Source organism: Drosophila mauritiana, chromosome 2R (assembly GCF_004382145.1).
Source record: "Drosophila mauritiana strain mau12 chromosome 2R, ASM438214v1, whole genome shotgun sequence".
Lineage (NCBI taxonomy): Eukaryota > Metazoa > Arthropoda > Insecta > Diptera > Drosophilidae > Drosophila > Drosophila mauritiana.
The window spans coordinates 21,772,308-21,794,960 of NC_046668.1; the positions used below are offsets into that span (position 1 = coordinate 21,772,308).

At 47.3% G+C, this 22,653-nt stretch overlaps 4 protein-coding genes across 6 annotated transcripts in view; 1 reads left to right on the forward strand and 3 right to left on the reverse strand.

The window, feature by feature from the left end:
• LOC117137414 overlaps window positions 1–22,653 on the forward strand; it is a 47,564-nt gene that overhangs the window by 16,485 nt on the left and 8,426 nt on the right. The window contains exons 3-6 of the mRNA XM_033298842.1: window positions 6,057–6,364; window positions 13,348–13,522; window positions 20,641–20,773; window positions 21,239–21,382. Coding sequence (XP_033154733.1) covers window positions 6,057–6,364; window positions 13,348–13,522; window positions 20,641–20,773; window positions 21,239–21,382 — 760 coding nt within the window. The remainder of the gene's footprint in view (window positions 1–6,056; window positions 6,365–13,347; window positions 13,523–20,640; window positions 20,774–21,238; window positions 21,383–22,653) is intronic.
• LOC117137418 lies at window positions 8,524–15,612 on the reverse strand. Of its 3 annotated transcripts, none has more exons than XR_004459154.1 (3): window positions 15,498–15,612; window positions 14,970–15,199; window positions 8,524–8,751 (listed from the first exon to the last, which is right to left on the reverse strand). XR_004459154.1 is itself a non-coding variant. In XM_033298847.1 (2 exons), exons 1-2 carry the CDS (start codon window positions 15,607–15,609, stop codon window positions 15,021–15,023), a joined length of 291 nt encoding a protein of 96 aa, XP_033154738.1. In that variant the 3' UTR covers window positions 14,716–15,020. The 3 variants fall into 3 exon arrangements, 1 of the variants encoding a protein (XP_033154738.1); XR_004459153.1 differs by lacking the exon at window positions 8,524–8,751 and adding an exon at window positions 12,792–12,878 and having other exon boundaries at window positions 15,498–15,609; XM_033298847.1 differs by lacking the exon at window positions 8,524–8,751 and having other exon boundaries at window positions 14,716–15,199; window positions 15,498–15,609.
• On the reverse strand, window positions 8,940–11,113 carry LOC117137416 (odorant receptor 59b). Its single transcript, XM_033298844.1, has 3 exons — window positions 10,262–11,113; window positions 9,850–10,207; window positions 8,940–9,795 (listed from the first exon to the last, which is right to left on the reverse strand). Exons 1-3 carry the CDS (start codon window positions 11,029–11,031, stop codon window positions 9,727–9,729), a joined length of 1,197 nt encoding a protein of 398 aa, XP_033154735.1. The 5' UTR covers window positions 11,032–11,113; the 3' UTR covers window positions 8,940–9,726.
• LOC117137415 (putative odorant receptor 59c) lies at window positions 11,181–13,020 on the reverse strand. The gene is made up of 2 exons (XM_033298843.1): window positions 12,124–13,020; window positions 11,181–12,068 (listed from the first exon to the last, which is right to left on the reverse strand). Exons 1-2 carry the CDS (start codon window positions 12,897–12,899, stop codon window positions 11,609–11,611), a joined length of 1,236 nt encoding a protein of 411 aa, XP_033154734.1. The 5' UTR covers window positions 12,900–13,020; the 3' UTR covers window positions 11,181–11,608.

The following is a 22,653-nucleotide window of genomic DNA, read 5'->3' on the forward strand; positions in this document are numbered from 1 at the left end:
TTGTTATCGCCCTGCCAGCGAAGGATCCTGTTCCGTGTTGCCGCTCGCTTTTTGGTTTGGGCATTTCCCGTTTACTTTGTTGCGCAAACAAAAACAAGGATAACATTTAAGGAAAACAACGGGCGGCAGGAGCAGAAGGTGAGTCCAGGGGGCGGGCTAAATGGCAGTCAGGAAAAACAATATCAATTCAAGTTGAAATTACGAGCTTCAATTGTTTTCTTGCCTTGGCCACTTTTCGTTAGTTTCCGTTCACGCCGCCAAAGTGCAGACGGCAAACAGAAAGGAAAAGCGACTTCAGCTCTTCGCACACACACACGACACAAAAGCGCCGAGGAGAAAGGAAAAGTGTGGCAGCGTGGCAGTGTGGCAATGTGGCGGATGGAATCGGAAAACTTTTAAGTACTTAAATGTGTTGTCGTCGCGCCGAGAGAAGGTGAGAATCGTGCGAAGGACCTGCTGCCGCCTTTTTTTTCGTGTCCTGAAATTGAGTTTCCGGTTGCCTGTTCTCTGCCAACAAAACTCCTTTGTTGCTACAACTGGCTTTTGCGACTTCAAGTGTACATCTCTCTTATTTGCCAGGCAATGATTTTGTTATTTTCCAGCGGAAGTTCGGCGATAAACTTGGCAAATAATTTATTGCCAAAGCCGTCGCTTGTTTCAGCTCGCAATGCCTTTGGAATTCGAGTGCCGTTTGCGTTCAGCTCGTACAACAAATCGAAATTGAAATCTGCATAAGCGATGCAGTTTCCAATTGCCAGCGGCAATAAAACGCGACAGCAGCAAGGACATCCCCGCCCCAAAGGCGGATTCAGTCCGCCCAACAGCCCCCTAGCCCATCCTCACAGCCGCGTCATTGTCAACATCCTTCAAAAGTTCTCTTCAAACGGAAGCAAATAAAATATCTATGCAAGTCAATGTTCAGGAAACGGTTGCGCACGGAGAGAAATGCTGGATGTCCTTGGAGCTCTAAGGATACTAGTGTTGCATTTTAAAATTTCATAGAATTCCATTCATTCCATCCAGAATTTTATTTAAATTTGAAATCAATATTATTTTATATACTCTTCACTAAGCAACCAACTTTTCTCTCTGTGCTGCCTACGAGGTCACAGCAAACCACTTCCCACTTGATTTCTCACAGTGTTGTGCTGGGCTTTGGACTTTGTGCCGCTTGATTTACTCGACTCGGCTTTTGCCCAGCGGGTGGTGCTAATAACACTGCCTCCTTTCGCCCCTTTCGCCGCTTGCGTCCTGCCACGCCCACCGACCTTTGTACCCGCCAGCTTTATTGTTGGCCGCTGCAGAATGCAGTTGTCTAGCCCCCAAATGGAAATTGTTTTCATTTTGTGCAAAACAATCCTAATGTGCATTCTTGCCCCGCCGCCCGCCGCCTGGAACCCGCAACTGAAAATGTAGCTGCCACTGACGCGGACATGCATGCCCATGTAGGCCAGCGGCGGCAGTTGGCCCCATCCTGGAGCGGATGGGTGGGGCGGTTTCTTTGCAACCTGTGCACCATGCCACCGCGCCACCGCGGCACCACTGCACCACATCACCACTTGCCGCGGCCCTTTTTCCAGCTGGTTTATTTCAGCCCACTCGCATCTGGTCCTGACTCGTCGTCTGTTGGCGATGTTGGATGCAAATGGTTCTGGTTCTGGTTCTGCATCTGAATCAGGCTGCGGTGATTCCCCCTTTTGACGCATTTCGTCGGGTTACAGTGAAGCCTCTCAGTTAGCTGACCAGGCAACCGAAACTCTAGCATTTGATTTCTGTATTTTGGCTTTTTAGTTTCTAATTTCTATAGTTATTTCTAATAATTGATATTATGGATATGATTAATTAAAGCTCCAATACAGACTATTCATTTTGCCAACCAAATCATATTCAATTTTAGTTTCCAAAGAGCATTTCGGAATGTCTCCAGCTGAATTGAATCGAATTGAATCAAAAGTGTCGAAAGTTTAGTCGCTAAGCGCAGTTTCAACTCAATTTAGTTGGGGAGTTGCACAACGAGGCAGCAGTTCCAACTTATGGTAGGTCGTCTGTGAATGTTTCAGCCGGTTAACCCCTTTCGGCGGCTTTGCCAACTACGCCGTTGCAACGCTTTGGCGCGCTTTGTGCAACACATGTTGCCATAACTTAACAGCTTAACAAACTTGTCGAGTATCCCCCGAAAACAAGTCCTTCGCCGCGGCGCTTTCAAGTGGCTGGCCCACGCGGCGAATGCGTAACGTTTAAGCCGCTGCAGCCTCCTTTTTTCACAGTCTATTTTTGCGCAATAAAAACATTTGGAGCGCGGAGCTCGGAGCTCAAAGCCCAGAACCCACAATCCAGACCCACAGACAGGCGGGCAAAGTTGGTCCTTTGGAGGACTCATTATGCGCGGCGGCAGGAAATCAGAAAGCGAAACTTTTTGGCCAAAATGTTTGGCAACTTTGCGCCCTTGCAATAATAATCATCGGGCTGGCAAAGTGCGTTGCAAAGAAGTTAGTAAGTTGAAAGCAATTAATGGACTAAATCAAAAAGCATTTTTTCAACAATGGCCCAACAAAGGCAGGGGGTCCTGCCTTGGACCTGCGGTTCTTTGGTCCTGTGGCCAGCATAAACATGTCAACGGCAAACATGTCGCCTGGAGGCTCAATTTGCCGCAAGCCAGCAAAGCAGGAGCAGCAGATGCCAGGCATCCAAAGTGCTCCAAACTGGGCCAACATGGGGCAACTTTTAATTAATTGAACTCCTTTTCCTGCTTCCTAATTGAACACACACTGTCATGTCGCATGAGTTTGCCAGTGATTCCCGTTTGGGGGCAACACTTTTGATCTTTTGTCTTGGCTGCCAACTGGGATGACAGCACTCCATGCTAAATTTGCCACATAACTCTTTAATTTTTGCAGTTATGCACGGGATGAGTTTTAATCTACAAACAAGATTGGCATACATAAATTTATCTAAAAAGCGACCCATTTTCCATCATAGAGCAAAGCAACATTTTCCCATAACTTTATAAGCTCTCACAGACATTGAAATACAACATGATTCACAGAAGGTAATTAGCAGAGAATCATATCTAAATATATATCTTATCAGTTATGCCGTTGCCTCACCGTTTGATCATTTAATTATGGCCTAATTAAAATTGGCAAGAAGCCTTGACCGTTATGGGCCATTAAAAGCGCACCCGGCAAACAAATGAGGGAGGCCCAAACGAACTTCAGACAAAAAGGGCCGTCGTCTGAGGAGCCCAGAGAAGCAACATCATCACGGCCATTCAGTCACTCAGTCAGTCAGTCAGTCAGTCAGTCAGTTGGCCAGGCTGCTTTTCTAAGGATGTGCCAAAGTGTCCTGGCTTTGAATAATTAAACCGGAGCAGTTCGCTTTCAATTAAGATGTCGACACGCAGTCGGAGTCGGAAGGCAACGGATACTCGAGGCTTTGGCCAAAAGGACACTGCCGGCAGCCTGAAGAGCCCTCCAGGACACTGGGTGCGTTCGTGTGACCTTTGAGTCCTACGCAGCGTTCGTGGCCCCAGGTGCCGAAACTTGAAATTATATTTCATTTTCGCTGCATAATTAATTTTTTCTTCACACTCTGCAGTAAAGGAATTAAATTTCCCTGTTTAAGTCTAGGCAATTAAGTTATTTGTTCGGCTCGCGTGCTGTTTTACATTATTTTCGAAATCAATAGAGCCTTGGCATCGACTTGAATCCAAATGGGAGCCCCCCAGCCGACCGGGGGACATGGAAAAGCGGCGGAAAAGCCCATCCTCGACATGCAACGGCCTTCCCAACAGCTTGGGAATAACAAAAAAAGCGGCTTAAGTGCCGCCAGGCGGCTTTTCTTCTCCATATCGAGCATTTCCAAGGCGATTCGAGGTTCTAATACGCGTTTGACTCGGCTGACTGGCATCATGTGCTTAACAAATAAGCGAAACAGCCTCCAAGGTACCCTGGAGACTGGACAGGGACTCCTCAAAATCGCTGTAGTTGGGGATTTTGACAAGGGCTGCAGGGAGCGAAGAATAACTTTCTTCCTGGCCAGTGATGGCCAACATATTTTTAATTAAACGTCAGAGCGATCCTGTGCCCGACTTTCGAATGCAGGCAGCTGCGTAATTACCACGCAGGTGGTAATCCCGAGCAACCGCATCATAGGAGGTTGCTACGTGGCTCGCATCCTTTAAGCGGGCCTTTAAGCCTGCGACTCAGTTAACCCGTCTCCGCTCCAAAAGCGCACACAGACAAAGGCCAAAAGGGAGGAGCACTTTCGAGTACTTACCGAGTTACTTACTCCTGCATCCCCTGTCCTGGATCTCACCTCTCGTCCTGGCCACCGGCACCTGAAGCTTGTTTTGCGCTTGCTTTCACCTCTTTCCCAGCACTCAAGTGCTGAAAAGTGTTTTTAGCACACTTTAGGACACGGTCTCGGGGGGCGGAAGGGGCGGAAAGCCGGAAAACAGGCAACACTGCAACTGTAAGCGTTCCAAACTATTTAAGCATCCCCTGCATCTCAAGTTGTCTGCGGAGAATGTTAATTGGGGAACGAGGACTCCCAGGATTGCACGGTAAACAAATGTGCAAGGATACCCACCTGGAGAGGTGTTCACCACCATTGAAAAGTACTATTGTGTGCACAGATTGAAAAACATGCATTTTAAAGTGTAATATCAATCATGACACTTTACGTGCGCAATATTGTAAAATCTATGCGCTTGAAAAGCGCCCATGATGCTACCTCATGCAATTTTTCCAGTGAGATATTAGCTCTCATCATTGGCCATGTCACAACATGCGGGTGTGTGTGTGTTTTGGCCATAAATAATGGAAGGGAGCCTGGTGGAAAAAAGCTGTCAACTCCATGTCGAGCTTCCAGCTAAGTCAGCATTATCACCAGCGAACAATGTCGCCGGCACCATCATCATTAGGCGACTTTTGAGCCCCGGAACGTCCTTGGACACTCGCATGGATTTGGGTGGGTGTTTGGGCGCGGATCTGGCTGACAAAATGCCTTTGACATTTACAAATGAGGCCCGCCAGCGAATTAATGAGCCACGCCCAATTAGCAAGTGCGTCACATGCGAGACCCGCAAGATCCAGGAGCAGCTTCTATTGCTCCTGGCTAATGTATTGGAAAATGGAATTGAAGTCGACGCTGTGACAATTTCTTTTTTTGGAGCTAACATTTTTGCTGCGCCTCGCCTGCAGAGGCAACAATTTAATTAATATTACACAGGCAGGCGCAGAGGTCTCACACCAAGCAGAAGAAATCTTCAATGTAATTTTCTCGTTTACCCACTTTCGAGGAAGCAGGATGGCTGGGCTGGCGGGCTGGCGGCCTGGCGGGCCAAGGATGCGCGGGAGAACATCCTGCGCCGGGCCGCAGACAATGGAAAGCCAGGAGCGCACTTGAGCACAGTTTGAGGCGGGTTGAATGCGCCGCGCCTATACTAGTAAGTGTGCACTTGAAACAGCCAGCGGGCCATAACTCAGCCCTAAAACCGCCAGTCCTCCCAGCCGGGTTATAAATATAAAAATGACAGACCAACAAGAGCGAAAGGAAGGCAATTCTGGGGGTTCCTCCTCCGGTCCACTGGTTCCCTGGTTCACTGGCTCACTGCCTCACTGGTCCACTGAGCCACTTTCGGCGCTCCTCTGCTCAAGTTGCTGCAAAACTTATTACATTATATTATTCATGCCCTGCCACCCCAAAGGGTTGCTCCTCAGTTTGGGTTAAGACGAGCTACGTGCCCACACGGTTTCGTAGCAAATCGGTTAACGACCTCTTGAAAATATTAAGCAACATTTTAAGGGCATTTAAGGGTATAGCAAACTCAAACTAGTGTCTTAGATAATAGGCCATCTTGTCAAATAGTTTAATTTCCATTTCCGTTTGGCTTCCTTTGCATGGCAAAGGGTATTTGGGTTTCGGTACTTGAAATTCCCTAACACCGCATACATTTTGAATGCAATTTCCTGGCTGGGCCAGCGGCATAAATTGCCATTTTTCCCTGGCCTGCAACTAATATCCGACGTATGCTCCGCTTGTTGTCTCCGCAGGATCTTCAAGACCACCGGCCGCTCCGTGCAAGAGGATGTCAACCTGCTGCACGCCTCCGTGCTGTCCATGGTGGAGTTCGACGATGATATATTCGCGGCCGGAAATTGCTTCGACTGGAACGAGCACCCCGCGCAGCCGGGCCTCTTCTGCCCGTTCGCCTACCGGCTGCCGCCTCCGAATCTGGGAGCGGTGTTCGCCAAGGATCTGGCCATGGAGTACCACTATCTGGGCAACACCTCCGAGTGGTTCTTCCTGGCGCGCAAGAATGCCGAGAAGGTGATAGCCCGCAACGAGCAGTATCTCAAGTGTAAGTATATCGGGCATGTCCCTCTGATTTATTTGCCTGATTTATGGGTGACCCCGATAGCAGCCCCTCATACGTACGGCATTGAATGTTTATTTTTGGGAGCCTTAATCTGCGACTTCATTAGTCACCGCCCAGACATCTGGCTGCGAGTCCTGTTGGTCCTGCCTAATTGCGTATATTTTACCCGACCTTATCACGGCCAAGGGACCGAAAATGTCGCCTGACAGCGCAACAATTAAGCCATAATATATAGTAGGAATCGGAGTGAGCAGTCCCTTTAACTTGGCAACTCCACTTTAAATGGAAATTACCTGGCCCACCCGCCAATCCGGCAGTTCCGTTTGTAATTAGCCGGATTCCGTCTGCTCTGCCGAGCATCTAATCCATTCTCGCGGCCTTCCGCATGGCTGTCCGTATGCCTGTCCGTAAGGCTGTCCGTATTTGACGGTGACGCGTGAAAGCTAATTTTATGCAAGACCCGCCACGGAGGCTTCTTGTCAGCGTCCTCAAAGCGCGGAATATCCAGCTATCCAGCATTCGCCCTGATCTCCCTTTAAATCTGCAATATTCGAGGCGATGCGATGGAAGGCATGCTAATGAATTTTAATGATGTTGGCATGTCCCATCCCGTGCTTCCCATCCTTGGCACTCACTTGTCCAACAGTTTGCATAACTTCAGCAAATGCACTCGACACGAGCGCGCCGCAACATTTCAAAATAATTTGCAAATTAAAGGTTACGGTTACGCCACGTCGCATCGCCAGCCGCATTCCCCATTTGCCGGCTTTCCCCTTTTCCCATTTTCCCATTTTCCGGCTTGCGTGTGCAACCGTGGCATGCAAATTATTTGTTTGCTTGCCTACAACTAATACCAAATGCCGCGGTTGTGCCACTACATGGGCTTTTCTGTACTTTCCCCGCCTTTCCACTGAGCGAATAAAAAAGGACTTTTTTATTGCTTGAAGGACATTTTGCAGGTTGCATTATGGTTTTTACCACAGAATCTATTTGGTTGCTTCCTTCCATTTTTTGCAAATCGCTTTAAATCTATTTTCAAACTTTGACAAAGTATTTAAAAGCAGAACAGTGTTCACTGAAACGCAGATAACTAACTTTGCAGGTACCACGGATTATTTATTCTTTACGAACAGGATGACTGACTTAATGATTCTCCCTTTAGTTCTGCAAATGGAAGCACACAAGTACAACACTCAATTTTAAAATGCAAAGATTGACAATAGTTGCTGCACTTTGACCTTTGCCCTACCCAGTATACAACCTTCAAGATAACTTTGTGAGTATTTTGCTCCGTGTGACCACCACACACTCGCATTCCTGCACCCGTATCCGGAGATCCGGAAAACCGGACTGGGCCGCAGGCTCAGGCCTGCAAATTGCATGGACGAAATTGCCGCTGAAATATGTGTGTTACGTATACGCCGTGTGTTCGATCGCCCTCTTTGGCTGACTTTGGCTGTGACACTCGCCCACTCAGCATGTCCCTCCGTGGCCGAGGGAAAACAAATGGAATCGAAAACAAACATTCCGCATAGCGGGTGGCAAATGTGGGTGGGCGTGGCCGGGGCACATGGCCCATGCATACTAATGGCATTTTGGCACAGCCGAGAGCTGATTGCAGGCTGGCAGTCAACTATTTGCCATAGATAGATAGATAGAAGTCCGGTCCTCGCTCGCTTGTTCGCAAATTGAAAAGACTGCCAAAAAAAAGGAATAGAATAACTGGCCAAATTATATTTGTGGCTCTAACAATGAGCGAAAGCGTTTCCAGTTTGACATCGGGTCATTTATCTAAACTTCTTTAAGTTTGATTTATGGATGATGAACTGCTGCCCTGCGCTTCGATTTATGCGAATTTTCATATTTGCATACTCCTTTGGGAAGTTTGTCTTACTGCTTCTTTTTAAGGATATCAAGGACATACGCAGAGTGTGGGCTTTTTCACACCACAACCAATTTGCGGGCTATTCAAGCGCAATTAATTTGATTATATGTTTCTCCTTTTTATTTGACGCCGAAAAAAGCCAATTCGCGAAGTTATTACCTTTTCATTGCATAATTAATCATATTTTTTGCCAATCCGGCGGGCCATCGAAATGTACAATCAATTCGAATCGAGTGCTTTTAATAGCCTTTCCAGCTGCAGTGAAATCACTTTATTGGCTGTTAAATTCGGAAAATGATTAATAATAATGTCGATTTGAGTGCACTTAATACAGTAATTTAGGCTAATTGCTCATGGCGCTTGTAGATGGTGGCCAAATAGATGGAGCTGCAAGTGTTTAGACGGGCTTCAAAAGTCATCGATTGATTGAGTGTGTATAATGCCCATGATGTTTCATATTTGCTTAATGCTGTGCCAACATCAGCTGTAATTAGGCAAAAAAACGAATCAATCACTTGGAAAAGTGAGCTCAAAAGGTAGTAATTACTAAGAGAGCACTTAAATTTAGGTCAAGATTTTCTCAATAGCTACTCCAAGTGGAATGTGTAATTAAACAATGTTTTTGCTCGCATTCATGTAATGTGTTTTCCATCGGATAAGCCCACATCTTGTACTTAAGTATTCATAGATAAACCGTGAAATAAACCAAATAGAACATGAATTTCTGACCGTTTAAGTGAGGGTTTGTCTGTCAAAAGGAAGTCTGAGCAGAGGAATAAAATAGCCGGAATCCTTCGGTTTATTTGCCCCACCATTGTTCGTTTCAATGGCATATTTGCAAATATTCCCGTGCGTCTAGTGCAAACATATATCAGGGTTCATCCATCTTGCCCCATCCCCACCACTCCACATGTTTATGTACTCCAATGTGGAGCCTTCGTTTAGCGGGCATATGATGACGCGTGTGCGGCAAGTAAACCGCAAAAATATGTCATAATATTTGCTTTTGCCACAGTCTGGGCGATCCGTTTTGTATTATTATATATGCTCGTGCTCCGCCTTTTCGCCGGCTAGCAGTCACGTGTTTAACATAAAATTTAAATAAAAATCGCATACAATATGTAAACGGTTATATGTACTTCCTGTGGTTGCTCCATCCCTCCGTGGCGTATATTTTCCGAGCTGTGGGCCCATTTCCCAGACGCTTGTTGTTACAATCGTCGACTCGTCTGGCTGTTGTAATTTCCGTCTGCTAACGCAATTTGCGGATTCAGTCTGACTGTCGCATCCTTTGGCCTGGCCATTACCATTTAGCAACTAAATCAGCCGAAATCTTGCCAGATAAGCCACAACATATACACATTTTATGCAAAACACGCTCATAAAGAATTGCTGGGGGGGCTCTTTTTTCGGGGCTCATGGGTGCAGGGCAATTCGGAATCATTTTTGTGAGCTAATTTTACTGGAACTGCTCGGCCAGATTCATTTGTCGCACTATTGTAATGATGCTGAAGGCGAACTTGGCCACCTAAAATGGGTCAAATGTGAAGTTGGCAGTTGGCAGGAATGGAGTAATCCTTACGCTTATGTTGCTGTTCATGGAGATGGGAAAGATGCCTCCGGCAATGAAGATTATCGGCTGCTGGACATGGTGCATGAAGAGCACCAGCGTCGCCTTGTAGCGCGGCTCCGCGTCCACCCAGTTGGACTGGAAAATCTCGTTGGCCAGGTCCTGGGCATCGTCGATCAGCATGTTGCAGGTGTAGCAGAAGGGGAAGGTCTGCAGCAGGATGGTGATGACGAACAGGAGCGAGGCCACGCCCTTCCAGAAGTTCGAGAAGAAGAACACGTTCACCAGGGTCAGACCCAAGACCGAACCAATCAGCGCGAACTGCACGAAGATGGTGCGTGATATCATGGGGCGAATCATGTCACAGCATCTGAAAGATACAGGTGATAACTAGGTGCTCTTATAGATCTGCAAGCATTCCCACTTCAGTATAGTCTTGTGGTCCAGCACGCAGTTCACCAGATCCTGGTAGTTGTCTGCCTCACTGCGCTCGGGATCCATGCGCAAGCTCCGCACGTGATCCTTGAGGACCTCCATGTGGGCGCGGAACATAATGGTGAACATCAGGGGATACGTGTCGGATAGCTGGTCCTGCAGCACGGCGAAGGACATGGTGATGTACTCGAATATGGCCTGGATCCACAGGCTGCCCATGCCATCGCGCCAGTCGATGAAGGGATTGTAGACGGACCACGGAGGACGACCACTGAGGGCGTAGGACAGGAAAGTGGAACCAGCGTATCCGCAGTAGATGAAGCTGTAGATCAGAAAGGCGTAGTTGCAGCGCGCCACCATGTTGTGGATCCTCTCGCGATCGTTGTCGTTTGCCAGCCTCTTGTCCAGGGAGTCCAGCAGGATCTCCGTCTTGCGCAGTCGCCAAAGGAAGAGGTAGGTGATGGTGGACTTCACCGAGGCGCCGTACACATTGATGCACACCTGCAGCGAGGTGAGGAACTCGCCGGGCGTGAAGTTCTTGAACTCCTGCACGTAGCTGATGATGAAGCCCACGGGCAGGTAGAACACCCCGAAGGCGAAGGGCACGCAGGTCCAGAAGAGATACACGTAGCGCAGGATTCCCTCCTTCGGCGGTATCCACCCGATCAGCCACATGGCCCGGTACAGATATATATTCCCCTGGCGGGACTGCACCTTCTCCGTCAACGGAGCCGGTTTGATCAGCTCGAACACCACCATGATGACCACTGACCTGGTCGGTGCCAGCACCTGCACTTTATACCCGGATACTATAACCCTTCAATCGAACAGGTGCTCCATTCCCGGGCTACAGACACGCCCCATCGTTTTGTGGTCTGTAATTAGACTTAACCAACGGCAGCCAGGTGTTAATTGTTTAAGGTAATTTATTATTGAGGTGCAAGCAGCCCTGTCAACTGCCAATTAACCGGCTTAATAGTTAATTGTCGGGTGCCCTGGTTAATAAACCAATCAGGCTAGTCAATTCAATTCAACGTTTAAAGGGCGAAAATTGCTGCCATTCTTTTAAATTATTGGTTTAAATACACAAATTGAAATAATTTCAGAGGTGTAATTTTAATGTTGACGACAGGTATTGGGGATTTGGCGCATATTCATTCGGTTTTTGGTTTCGCATCTTATTACCACATGGCACTGAAGATGCTCTTCGAGTGTGTAATCACTTCTGGAAAGTTGAGTGGATGGGCAAACACTACGGATACTACGAGTACAGAGTGAATGTGTCGGGCAGCAAATATTGGGTTAAGCGTTTTTCTTTGCCGTGCACTCGAAGGATCTAAGGATTTATATCGCCATGGCTCCTGTCACTGAAGAACTTCTCGCCCAGATTCATTTGGTTCACGATTGTGATGATGGTGAATGCGAACTTGGCCACGGCAATGTTGCTCTGCACCGAAATGGGAAATATGGAGCCGGCTGTGAATTGAATGGGCTGCTGAGCCCGGTGCAGGAAATATAGAACCGCGGACTTGTAGCGCCTGTCCGCAGTTATCCAGTTTGAGTGGAACAGGGCGTTGCTGACATGGACGGAGTCCTCGATCAGATGCTCGCAGAGCATGCAGCACGGAAAGGACTCCGTGCAGATGGCCACGATGAAGGACACGTTCGCCATGATCGTCCAGATGGTGTTCGGAAAGAAGAGGATGCTGATGGACGCCAAGCCCAAGTCAATGCCAACCAGCATGAACTGGGCAAAGATAGTGATCGACAGGATGGGTTGAATGATCTGGGAGCACCTGAAATGGTTCGTCCCTTAGTAGAGCAGTCAAACCATGAGGAACCACGTCTTACTGTATGATGGTACGATGATCCTGAATGCAGGCCACCAGCTGCTCATAGTGTTCCATCTCACTAAGCTCCGGATCCTGCCGCAGATTAGCTATTCGATCTCTGAGAATAGCCAGGTGGCAGCGGAACAAGGAGATGAACACTATGGCATAGGTGTCGGATATCAACTCCTGCATGGTGCCAATGGAAACCACACAGTACTCCAGTATGGAGGCTATCCACAGCTGCCAATGGCCATTCCGCCAGTCCACAAGTGGGTTGTACAGCTGCCAAGGAGCTTTGCCGTCGAAAACCGAAGTGAACAGGGTTAGAAAGCAGAAGCCCAAGTACGTGGACAGGAACAGAATCACGATGAGATTGACCCGTGCCACCATCTTATGGAAAATCCGACGCTGTGTCGGAGTCACACATCTCTTGTCCAGGGACGAGATAAGCTCATTCATCCGGCGAAAACGCCACATCTGGGAATAAGTCACGCATGACTTGATCACATTCCCGATGCAGTTGATGTCCACCTGCAGGGAGGTCAGGAACTCCGTCGGCGTGAATCTATCGAAGTGCTTCACATAGGTGAGGCTCAGTCCGAGCGGCAGGTACACGATTCCCAACCACATCGTGGTCAGGGTCCACAGGGAGTAGATCCATCGGAGCAGACCCTCCTTGGGCGGGCTCCAGCCCAGGAAAAATGCGATGCGGTAGTAGTAGTCACTGGCATCCAGGGAACTCACCTCCTGGTCAAGTGGAGCAGTTTGCAGGCGCTTGAAGAAGAACTTGGTCATCTTAACGGGGCGGATTTAATACTTCTAGAGCGGAGATTCGCTTGAAGGGGTTTTTATACGGCAGTATTGCCACTCTGATTTGCTTTTAATGTCGCGTCATTTTTGGTTTATTCATCACAGAGTCCCGAGTCATCCAAGGCTACACGTTTGCACTTATAAAGTCATTAGTCGCAGGATTGTCTTAGGCAACGCAAACAGCCAAGGTGAAGCACTCGCAGAAAAAGTAGTTTAAATATTCCCATTTCCCATGTCACGAAACATCCTAAGTCTCATTGCTGCAGTTTCCATAGGAACTCGTTTCGATTTCTCGCTGTGTACCCCTTGGGGTGCACTGAATTGCTGGCTGAATCAGAGAGCTGCTGACTGCCGTGAAAGGCCGATCGATTTCTGGGTCCTCTAATTACAGTTTGCATAATGGATAACGCTATTGAAACCCGTATCCTTGCAGCCTTTCATCTCTACTCGAACCGCACGGAGGAGCGCATCGAGGACGACACGCTGGCTGTGAAATACGAGGACGGCAGATGGTCAAAGCCGTACTACGACTGCGGCGGTGGCAACATTTGGATGCTTACCTACACGGTGCCGTTCTTCGGGTACGAGAACGGCACATATCACTTCAAGTGAGTATGGAATGGATATCAATGCCCAATCAAAGTATCTGTGTATCTATGTGCCCAAAATGAGTTTATATCTATGGAGGTATCTTAGAATGAAGGAAAGTCTTCACGTATCTACATTGTTTTTGAACTATCTGGCATAACCTTTGGCCCCCACATTCATATCCCTCATTTGAGGATTAACGAGTCCTTTTCTGCTGGCAACGCAATGGGTACAATGCACAAGTGCGGCAAGTACATGCACATGACGGATGCCGCCAGATGGGTATTTTATAAATAATTCGCAGCATGGGAAATTTCGAAAGCGAAGTGCAATGGTGCGCTGAGTGCCAGCCGAGCAGTGCAGTTTTCCCAGCGAGCAGCCGCCGCTGGCAGCGACAGACAGGATGGAATGGAAAGGGAAGCCGGAAAAGTCGGAAAATTGAGCGAGTGCCAGTTTTTGGCTTTTGTCTAGAGCGGACCAAGTAATTGAATAGCTGAATGGCTACTCTTGGGCGCCCTTTTCGGGCTATTGGGCCGAGTTCCAGTGTGGCACGTGCAATGTGCCACCAACCGAGTTGAAGTTTTACTACTTTGCAACTTCTGCCCAAAATCGACTGACTGGATGCACATTCCGCTCACGCACCGGCCCAAAACAGAGTTCTTTGGTCGGAGCACAGCATCTTGTGAAACTTTCTGCTCTTTCAAGTATCTCGACTTCGTTCTTGGCTTAAATAATTTCCCCCACCCCTTCATTCATTTCTTTGAAATAGTTTTGTATTTGTATTTTGCTCGCTCTATGGCAAGTTTTTCAATTGAATGATTTCGCGTTAGGGGAAGTTATCTGGTTTGATAGAACGCTGTTTACAATGTAAAACTGATAAATAAAACAAAATTCCCCTTTTAATGCTTAAAACTATTTGTGCGCCCAAATGCAAGAATTAAAGTTGCTAAAGTAAATGCTAATGCTTGTAAGCCATCGCACTAATGACAGCTGTTAACTATCAGAACCCTTTCATACTTATGACAAAACACCACACTGCGAGTGGGCGTGGCCGTGGGCAAAGGGGGCGTGGCAGTCGGTCGGCACTTCCACTCTACTTCATGCATAATTCGCAATTATCAATGGCTGGCAGCAGACAAAAGCAAAGCAGACAGCAGATTGCGAAAGCAAAAGCACAGCAAAAGCAAAAGCACAGCAACAGCACAGGAAAGCAAAAGCAAAAGCAAAGCACATTTTGGCCAGCAAACTATTTTCACTTAGTGGCTGAGTTAGTGTCGGTAGGGAGTGGCCAGGATTACGTGGCTTTTGTTTTCCGACCAACCGAAATTGCTTTTGACTGGCAGCATGGCTGCTGTTGTCTTGAAAGTCGTGCGGCATTTGCAGCAATGGTTTAAAGTCCAGGACTTGGACAGATTTGCTGGCAATTCCGCCACGAGTTTATTTACTTTTCCCTAATGAACACTTTACCTGTTCTATTTCGACTGCATATCGTTGTGTACATCATTACCGCACATCCCACTATTTGTTCAGGAAGAATATTTCCTTGGTCTCGATCATTCGCTGCTCCACCGGACTGGCAGTGGCCAAGCCCTCGGGAGTTGGCTTGTAGCAGTAGCAGGGATACACCAGTCTGGCCTCATCCGATTCGGGAGTGGCTCCTGGCCGGGGAGTCGTCGTGAAGCGCAGCCTCTGTTGCCCTGGATAACGAGATTATTATTTACGAACGAGAATGTTTGATTTGATTACGGTTTAAGATGCTCAATCAAAACGCAAATCATACATGCTTTTGGCTGGCTTTCAAAATGATTTAATTGAAATGAATTTGCCTGCGGGCAGCCAAATAAGCAGAGAGTCAGAAACATGTTTTAATTAAATGCAATTTTCCCAGGCATTTTTTTTACATTTTTTAAAGTTCACTTGTAATTTATAGCGTATTATCGCATAATGACTCTTTCGCATTTATTTATTCATTAAATGTTTTGGTTGTGCACTCACATAGCGACTGGTAGTACTGTTTGTGCCACCAACTCAACTGTCGTCTTGGCGACTCGGAGGTTGCAAGACCCAGCAGAAGTAGAACCAAGATGCGGAGCCACTTGGAGGCCATATCTGTTTGCAAATATCTCACCCAGTTGGCCGCCCCTTTCGGGACCTTGGCTAATGGCTTCCGTAATTATTGCAAGCACTTCACTTCGCTCTAAGTAAGCGTTTAAAATTTAATTACACACGCCTTTGCGATGCGATGCTCCATTTTAGAGCTATTTCCACTGGCAGGTGAACGTGTGCCGGGTGCCAGGTGGACTTTTCAAAATTTAATTAAAGCAATCAATTATAAAGTTGGCTCCTTCTCACACATGCCTACCTGGTGCTCGATGACTCTCCACGCTCGATAAATTTCACACGCAGCCAGCTGGTGGGTAAATTCCGGGGGTCAGGGGTCAGAGGTCGCAGGATTCTAGCTGTGTACGGCTGGCAGCGAGAACAGGACCTCCAGAGAGCGGAAAGGAAGCTGTCTGTCGCTGGCGGAAGCCCAGCAACTGCCTGCAATTAGTTGCAACATAAATTTGGCCCGCCCAAGTGGACGGAGGCACTGTGGGTCGACCGGAAGTTGTGGCTGTGGTTGTCGGAGTGGAAAACACAGCTGATTCTCAAGTTTCCCTGCAGATTTGCGGCACTTGCAGAAAAATCAATTCAATTGGCTTTGAAGTTGATGTATAAGCCAATAAATTTCTACTAAACTAACTATTTTCTCTGCCATTTAATAATAATGTGTTAGCTATACAGTAAAGAAATATGCAACAAAAACATTGGATAGCCATGTTATTCAGTCACCTTTATTATTTATTTGTTTTTCAAAGAGTAACAAGTAAATAGCTGGATAAACATGAGCATTCGCCTGCCATTTCCCACTGTAGCGGTCCTGCTGAATTAATGTGGAAATGTTAAAAGTTCGTTAGTTCATTCTAGTTTGCACCGCGTGGCAGCTGCACATTGCGAATGGTTAGCCTGGCCGGAATAGAATGCAGTCCGCCAGCAGGAGGAGGACGTCAAACAAAGCTCATTTGTTTCAGCGGCTTACGGCGGGAAACTGGGGGCCAAAGGACCAAAGTTGAGCTGTAGCTCCGGGTAAAGTGGGCTTCCCCGCCTGCCGTCGAGTCCACATTCGAGACCATGTCCGTGTCCGGCTCGTGTTAATAATGTGCTGCTATCAGTTTCCCATTAGTTGGCAAAATTAATTTGTTTACGTTGCGCGGAAGCGAGGAGCACAGAAAATAAAAGAACACTAAGCGAGGATCGTGGCGGAAACTTGCTAATTAATTTAATTTGCTATGCGGCGTGTGTAGCTGGCTCATTTTTCTTAATTGCATGAAATATGCAGGCTTGTCGCCGGAAAAGCAGGGAAAGCCGGAAAGCCGGGAAAGCCAGGCCAAGCCGAACAATAAGTATCCGCATTAAGTTAGAGTTAATTTTATTATAAATTATTTGGCCAAACGGGCGCTAAACGCACAAATCACATTAGGCGCCCGCTGCGAAAGGACATGGACACAAGAGTCCTGCCACTGCGCCTGCCCACCAAGGACCTCCTGCTGGGGCAATAATTTTATTTGATTTCATTTAAGTTTCGCTTAGCGCTCACAACTCTGCGGGCGCCGACAAAGTTTCAATATTAAACAGGGCCAACGGGCCAAAGGGCGGCTACGAATGCGGACTGTAATCCCAGCATTGTATTTACTTGACTTATGCTGCAATATGGCCCAGACCCCTCCCCCTAACCCACCCCCCATCCACCCGTTTCTTGGGGACTCAGCATAATGATGCAAACGGAAACGGAAATATCAAATATCTGGCAATAAGCCAGCCTTTGTAAGTCGGCAGCAGGGACTGAATGTGTGCCTGATTATGGATTTGCATGTGCAAGCCACTGAATTCCAGAGAGCCAAGTGTGGTTGCCCAAAGATCTGCGTAGCCAGGTATTGGCAGCCAGAGTTTCGTCTCACCCATTTGTTGGCTTTAATGTGGCCTCGCTTTAAGCCATATTTCAACGCCGCTCGGCCGCCCAGAAAGGTTTTTGGTCCTGTCATCGGACCGTATTTTAAATTAGTTTGCAAATGAAGGCCGCCTAGCTGGCTGGCAAATATGGGAGATTAAGAGCTTTGCCCAGAGTTGTCACCATTTTCCATGTCCATTTTCCGCCAGTTAGCAAAAACTCTTCAAAGTCAAAATGCGATTGTATCTTTGCTAATTGGAAGACATGGTAGAAAATTGAAGTAATCATCATACAAGTCCCTAAGTGGAAATTGAAAATAATAATAATAATAATAATTCAAATAAAACCCTAATATACAGAGTAGTATGTCTTTTTCTATTTATTCCAAATGATACTTCTAAATGTCAATTCTATCTGAAAACTTCTTGATTTCGCATTTTTGAAGTGGCAATCTGCCAGCACTGATTCTGCCAACAGACCACAGCTCACTTTGCCGGCGAGGTGCAAACTACAAACCTGATTATGTGCATTAGCAGCCACGACCGAAAATTGGGCACGCATGGCGTATACGTAATGTGGCGCTGGTACAGCAGATGAGTTGTTTACAAACTGGCAACGAAACGGTATGCGTAATGGTGGATAGGTTTTGGTTGGCTTGGGTCTGGGATTGGGTTTGGCTGCCTGTGATGGTACATCGTATTACGTTGCCAGCAATAAAGTTGATGCCATATTTTGGTTACGCGGCACTGAACACCACCATCTTTATGAACTCGCAAATGGAGCAACCAGGGAACACTGCTGTCGCCAGTTTTAAATAGCTGGCACGTGCATGTATGGCGGGTATTAGGATGTTAGACATATATAGATAGGGAATGGGGAGAATGTGGACGGGAATCCCGGCAAGAAAAGCTCTACAGATGCATTTCACTTACTCACGTAGTGCGTGTTTGTTGCACGTGCTCCGCATCACAAGTTGCACTCCCCCGAGTCCCTAATCCAGCGCCAAAAGTGCTGTGATTCCATGTTATCCCATCCTTAAAGTGCACTCGAAGCTGGATTTAATCAAAACCCATTAGATGATGTACCAATTTAAGTCAATATGCTGGCAAAATGTCACAGTTAATTTGAATTCAACAGGCCTGGGCGAACCCATTAGCAATTTTGGTCTCAGACTCTGCGTCGATTATGGCTCATTTGTAGGCATTAGACCGAGTTGTCCGAAAAGGCGTTTGTCATATAAATCAAGTATCCGCCAGATAGGCAAACATTGTCACATCAGCAGGCATCGGCCGACAGCCCGAGGCGCAAACTAATAAATCAATAAGGCACACACACACACACTCGTGTATCTGTGTCTATGTCTATTTATTTGTGGCACGGAAGCAGGACAAACTCGTTCGGTCGGCTCAATCAGCTTATTTTCTAATATCCGTTTACAAATTATCTTCAAAAACTGTCAACAACAAAGCCAGCCAGACAGACAAAGGGCGGCGAAGGCATGAGTAGGGAAAATGAAACCACAGCAAATAAATGGCATTGGGCAAAGGCAAATAAGAAATGGGGAATAACACACGGACACACAACACAGCACACATCCTTTCGAACTTGGCCCCAATAATGCGGCAAAGGACGAGGCAAACTGGCCGGCCAGTCAGTCGGGTTGCAGGACACAAAGGCGTCGGGATCAACTGCCTGGGAATTAACATAATCATTACGATAATGTAATATGGCCATTGTGCAGCCAGTCCCGCCGCTGTGCATTTCCCAGCGGTCCCTTTTCCCGAATTTCGCAATCAATAAGTTGTCAGAAACAATCAAATAAATACAAACTGATATGTCAATATTAACTGACAGCAAGCACCATCACGAACCGAGCGTCTGCAGTCCCGGATCCGGTACTCCGATCCCGGCCATTCGAGTCCCATCCCATCCTCACCCGATTCCTGGGATATGGCCACCGGATATGGCCGGGACAAACACATTATGGCCGCCGGTGGGTGGGCTTGGAGAAAGTCGGGTTATTGAAAAGAAAACGAAGACGAAAGTTCATGTGAAACTTTCTCTTTGAACCAACGAAATGGAAATCACCCTTGCCGAAAAAAACCCCGCTTCTCAATAATTGGGGTCCATTATATTTTTCAATTTAAAAGCGAGCTTGTGCAGGTTTCTATGACGAGCGAGTGAAGGCATTCAAGCTTATTTCGTTCCAGTCCACAAGAGATTTATTGTTTTTCAAACGAAGATAATACTAGTAAGCAAATTAAGTTTCCCAGAACGTCTTTCATAATCTGAGTGCGCTGCAATTCAATGGCCAAACAGTCAAGTGCAGACATACTGCAACATTGAATATCCAATTTCTATTTCATTGAAAACCCATAAGAAATTCCTGCAACTTTAAAGACCCTGAAGGCAAATGCCGCAAGAAAACTTTCCCCGGCTGACGGGCAAGGAAAGCCGGAGAAAGGACGAGGCTATGGCCACAGCTCCGGCGTGAAAATGCGGACGAGTAGGCAGGCCGAGATTATGCGTAAAATTCTACATGTGTTCCGGCCGGAAGCCTCCAGCTGCCTCCGTCCAGGATTCTGCTTAGGTATGCGTGTAATTGGGTGGCTGCCCATTGCCGAGGGCGACCTTTGCGGAGGCATACACGCAGGATATGGGATTCCGACTAGCTGGCGAGGGGTCGACGGCTTAGTGCACCCTTTTCATGGCTTTATGTCTTTGTAAAACGACAAGGCCATACAACCAATACCACACCCACTCCGATTCCCATTCCCATATCCCGTCAACGACAGCAAGAAAATAATTTTCTGCTATTTTTTCCGGACTTCGGAAGCCGGAACCAAACACGCGTGTTCTTTATCCTTTTGTGCGAAATCGCAACACCCACCATCTACCGAGCCTAAGACATATGCACAATCAGAGCGGGAATTTATTGTTTGTTATCGCTGAGGACTGGCCGTTCAACTGGCAACTGGACACCCGACCATGTCCATAGATATCCATGGCTGTCGGTGCACCGGTCTTATTGAATCCAGTTATAAATGGCGCCATTTGGCTTAAGTGCCGCCCAGTTGATTGTTAAGCTGACAAATTAATAACATAAACTTTTAACGCCTTCTGCTGACTACCCGCTTTTCCTTCCCGCAGGGGCACATCTGGCATCGACATCGACTTGCGCCGCGTGGACATCGACCAGTGTCCGCAGCGCCACACGCCGGGCACCAAGCGACCGCTGAACATCTTCGCCGGCACGGACAAGTGCAAGCAGCGCACCACCATGGTGAGAGTCAGTCCGGCTACACAGAGAGAAATGAGGGGGGGTCCTAGGCAAAGAGGGGCCGCTAGCTCACAGGATTTTCCTTTCCCTACAAAGCACTGTACTCTTAAGCACTTCATAAGACATTTTCCAACACAATTTGAATTTTGGTGCGTGGGCTTAATGGAGCCACCGTGGAAGTGAAATCTCATATTGATGAGACAACAGAATATTTCCGAGTAACATTTAAAGTACGCTAATAGTACGCAGTGGCTTAATGCAGAAATGGTTAACAACTTTGCTACCATTTCTGCGCAGAGAAGTTCCTAGAAAAGTCAGCTCAGACACTTAGACATAATTTTATTGCGGCAAAAACAAACGATAGCCAGATGGGGACAACGAATTCCTCGCTGTGTAGACACCCAAATTCGCCGCAGTCAGCACTTAATTTTCATTTCCATTCCCCCGTCTTCCATTTGCCGTTCGCAGTGCGAGGCCATCATGGGATTGGGCTTCCGGCGCGGCTCCTACAAATGTCTGTGCCGCAAGGGATTCTACTTCCCGGACATCGTCTCGCAGCACAAGTTCTTCAACGGCAGCCTCCTGGAGGAGGAGTACGAGAAGCTGATGCTGGTAAGTAGGAATGCAGATGGCGAATGGGAGGTGCCGCGTCAAGTGGCCGCCGTAAGAGCCTTATTCTCATTATTCTCATCAATTAGCTATTAAGTTACTTTTAAAATTGAAGCAGACAAGAAGACTTTCAGGCAGCTGCTTTATAAGTGCTTTCAGCAGGGATTTGTTTGCATTATGCCTTGAAAGGAGGAGATTCAATGTTTTTCTAATTCATTTCACTTTGGCCATCTACAAACAGAATCAGATGTTCAGAAACTAATTGGTCAGCAAAATAACAATTTCCCTACGAGGTGAAAGCATCCTAATCTGCTTGCTAAAACTCGCAAGCTGCAAAGCTCCTTTCCGAGTCACAGTTGTGGAATTGAGAGCCCTGGTGAATCTTCTGAAATCCGCACCGAATTGTAAAGCCATCATAATGGCATTATCCCCGGCCAGTCGCAACCGGTCCATCCATATTTTATTTTCACTTGCTTACTGTGTTGTTGCGTCCATCGGTGCGCACTGTCAAATAGCGCTGATCCCGAGCGGGCCAACCTAAGCTGCTGTCATCATTCAGCCGCTAAGCGGCTTACCATTGTTAGAATCGAGTTAATTTTGAACGTGCAGCACGCTCAGGATGGTCAGGATGTCGGGCATCCTGGCAGCTAGCAGCTAGCAGCCCGATGACAGGCGGCAACAGGCCAACAGGACAGCGGATATAGTCGCGCATAAGCGGAAGTGCAAACATTCGCACTGCCGGTCACGCCCACATCCTGCTGCTTCCTGCCGCCAGAAGTGGGCGTAAGTGGGAGCAGGAGTAGCAGTAGGTCCAGGACCTCCCATCTCGAGTGTCGTTCGGTCACTCATTAGACCAGAGAACAAGTCCAGCTGACGGCGTCCAATTGTCTCTGGCGTTCGGATTTCAGACACTCGCATTTTTCCCGTCCACAGCGGATGTAATATATATGCACTGAAAACAATCTCGCAGTTAGGATGAAATACCTTTTGATAAACGATATTTATTCTACAATTTATTGAGGGAGCATTATGAGTATCTGAGTTTATACCACACGCTTACATCGCTGATTTATGTTTGAACCATATTTATAATCATTTTTTTTGAATACATGTTGGGTGCCGCAAGTGAGTTATTCAGTTCCCATGTCGCAGTCTGACATTTGTGTGCTGTCTGTCCGACATCGCCACATCCCTCCATCTTGCTATACCCAGCTCCATGGATGCCCTTGCCCATTCCCCAGCCCGTTCCACTTGTCCGCCTCCCAAGGCAACTA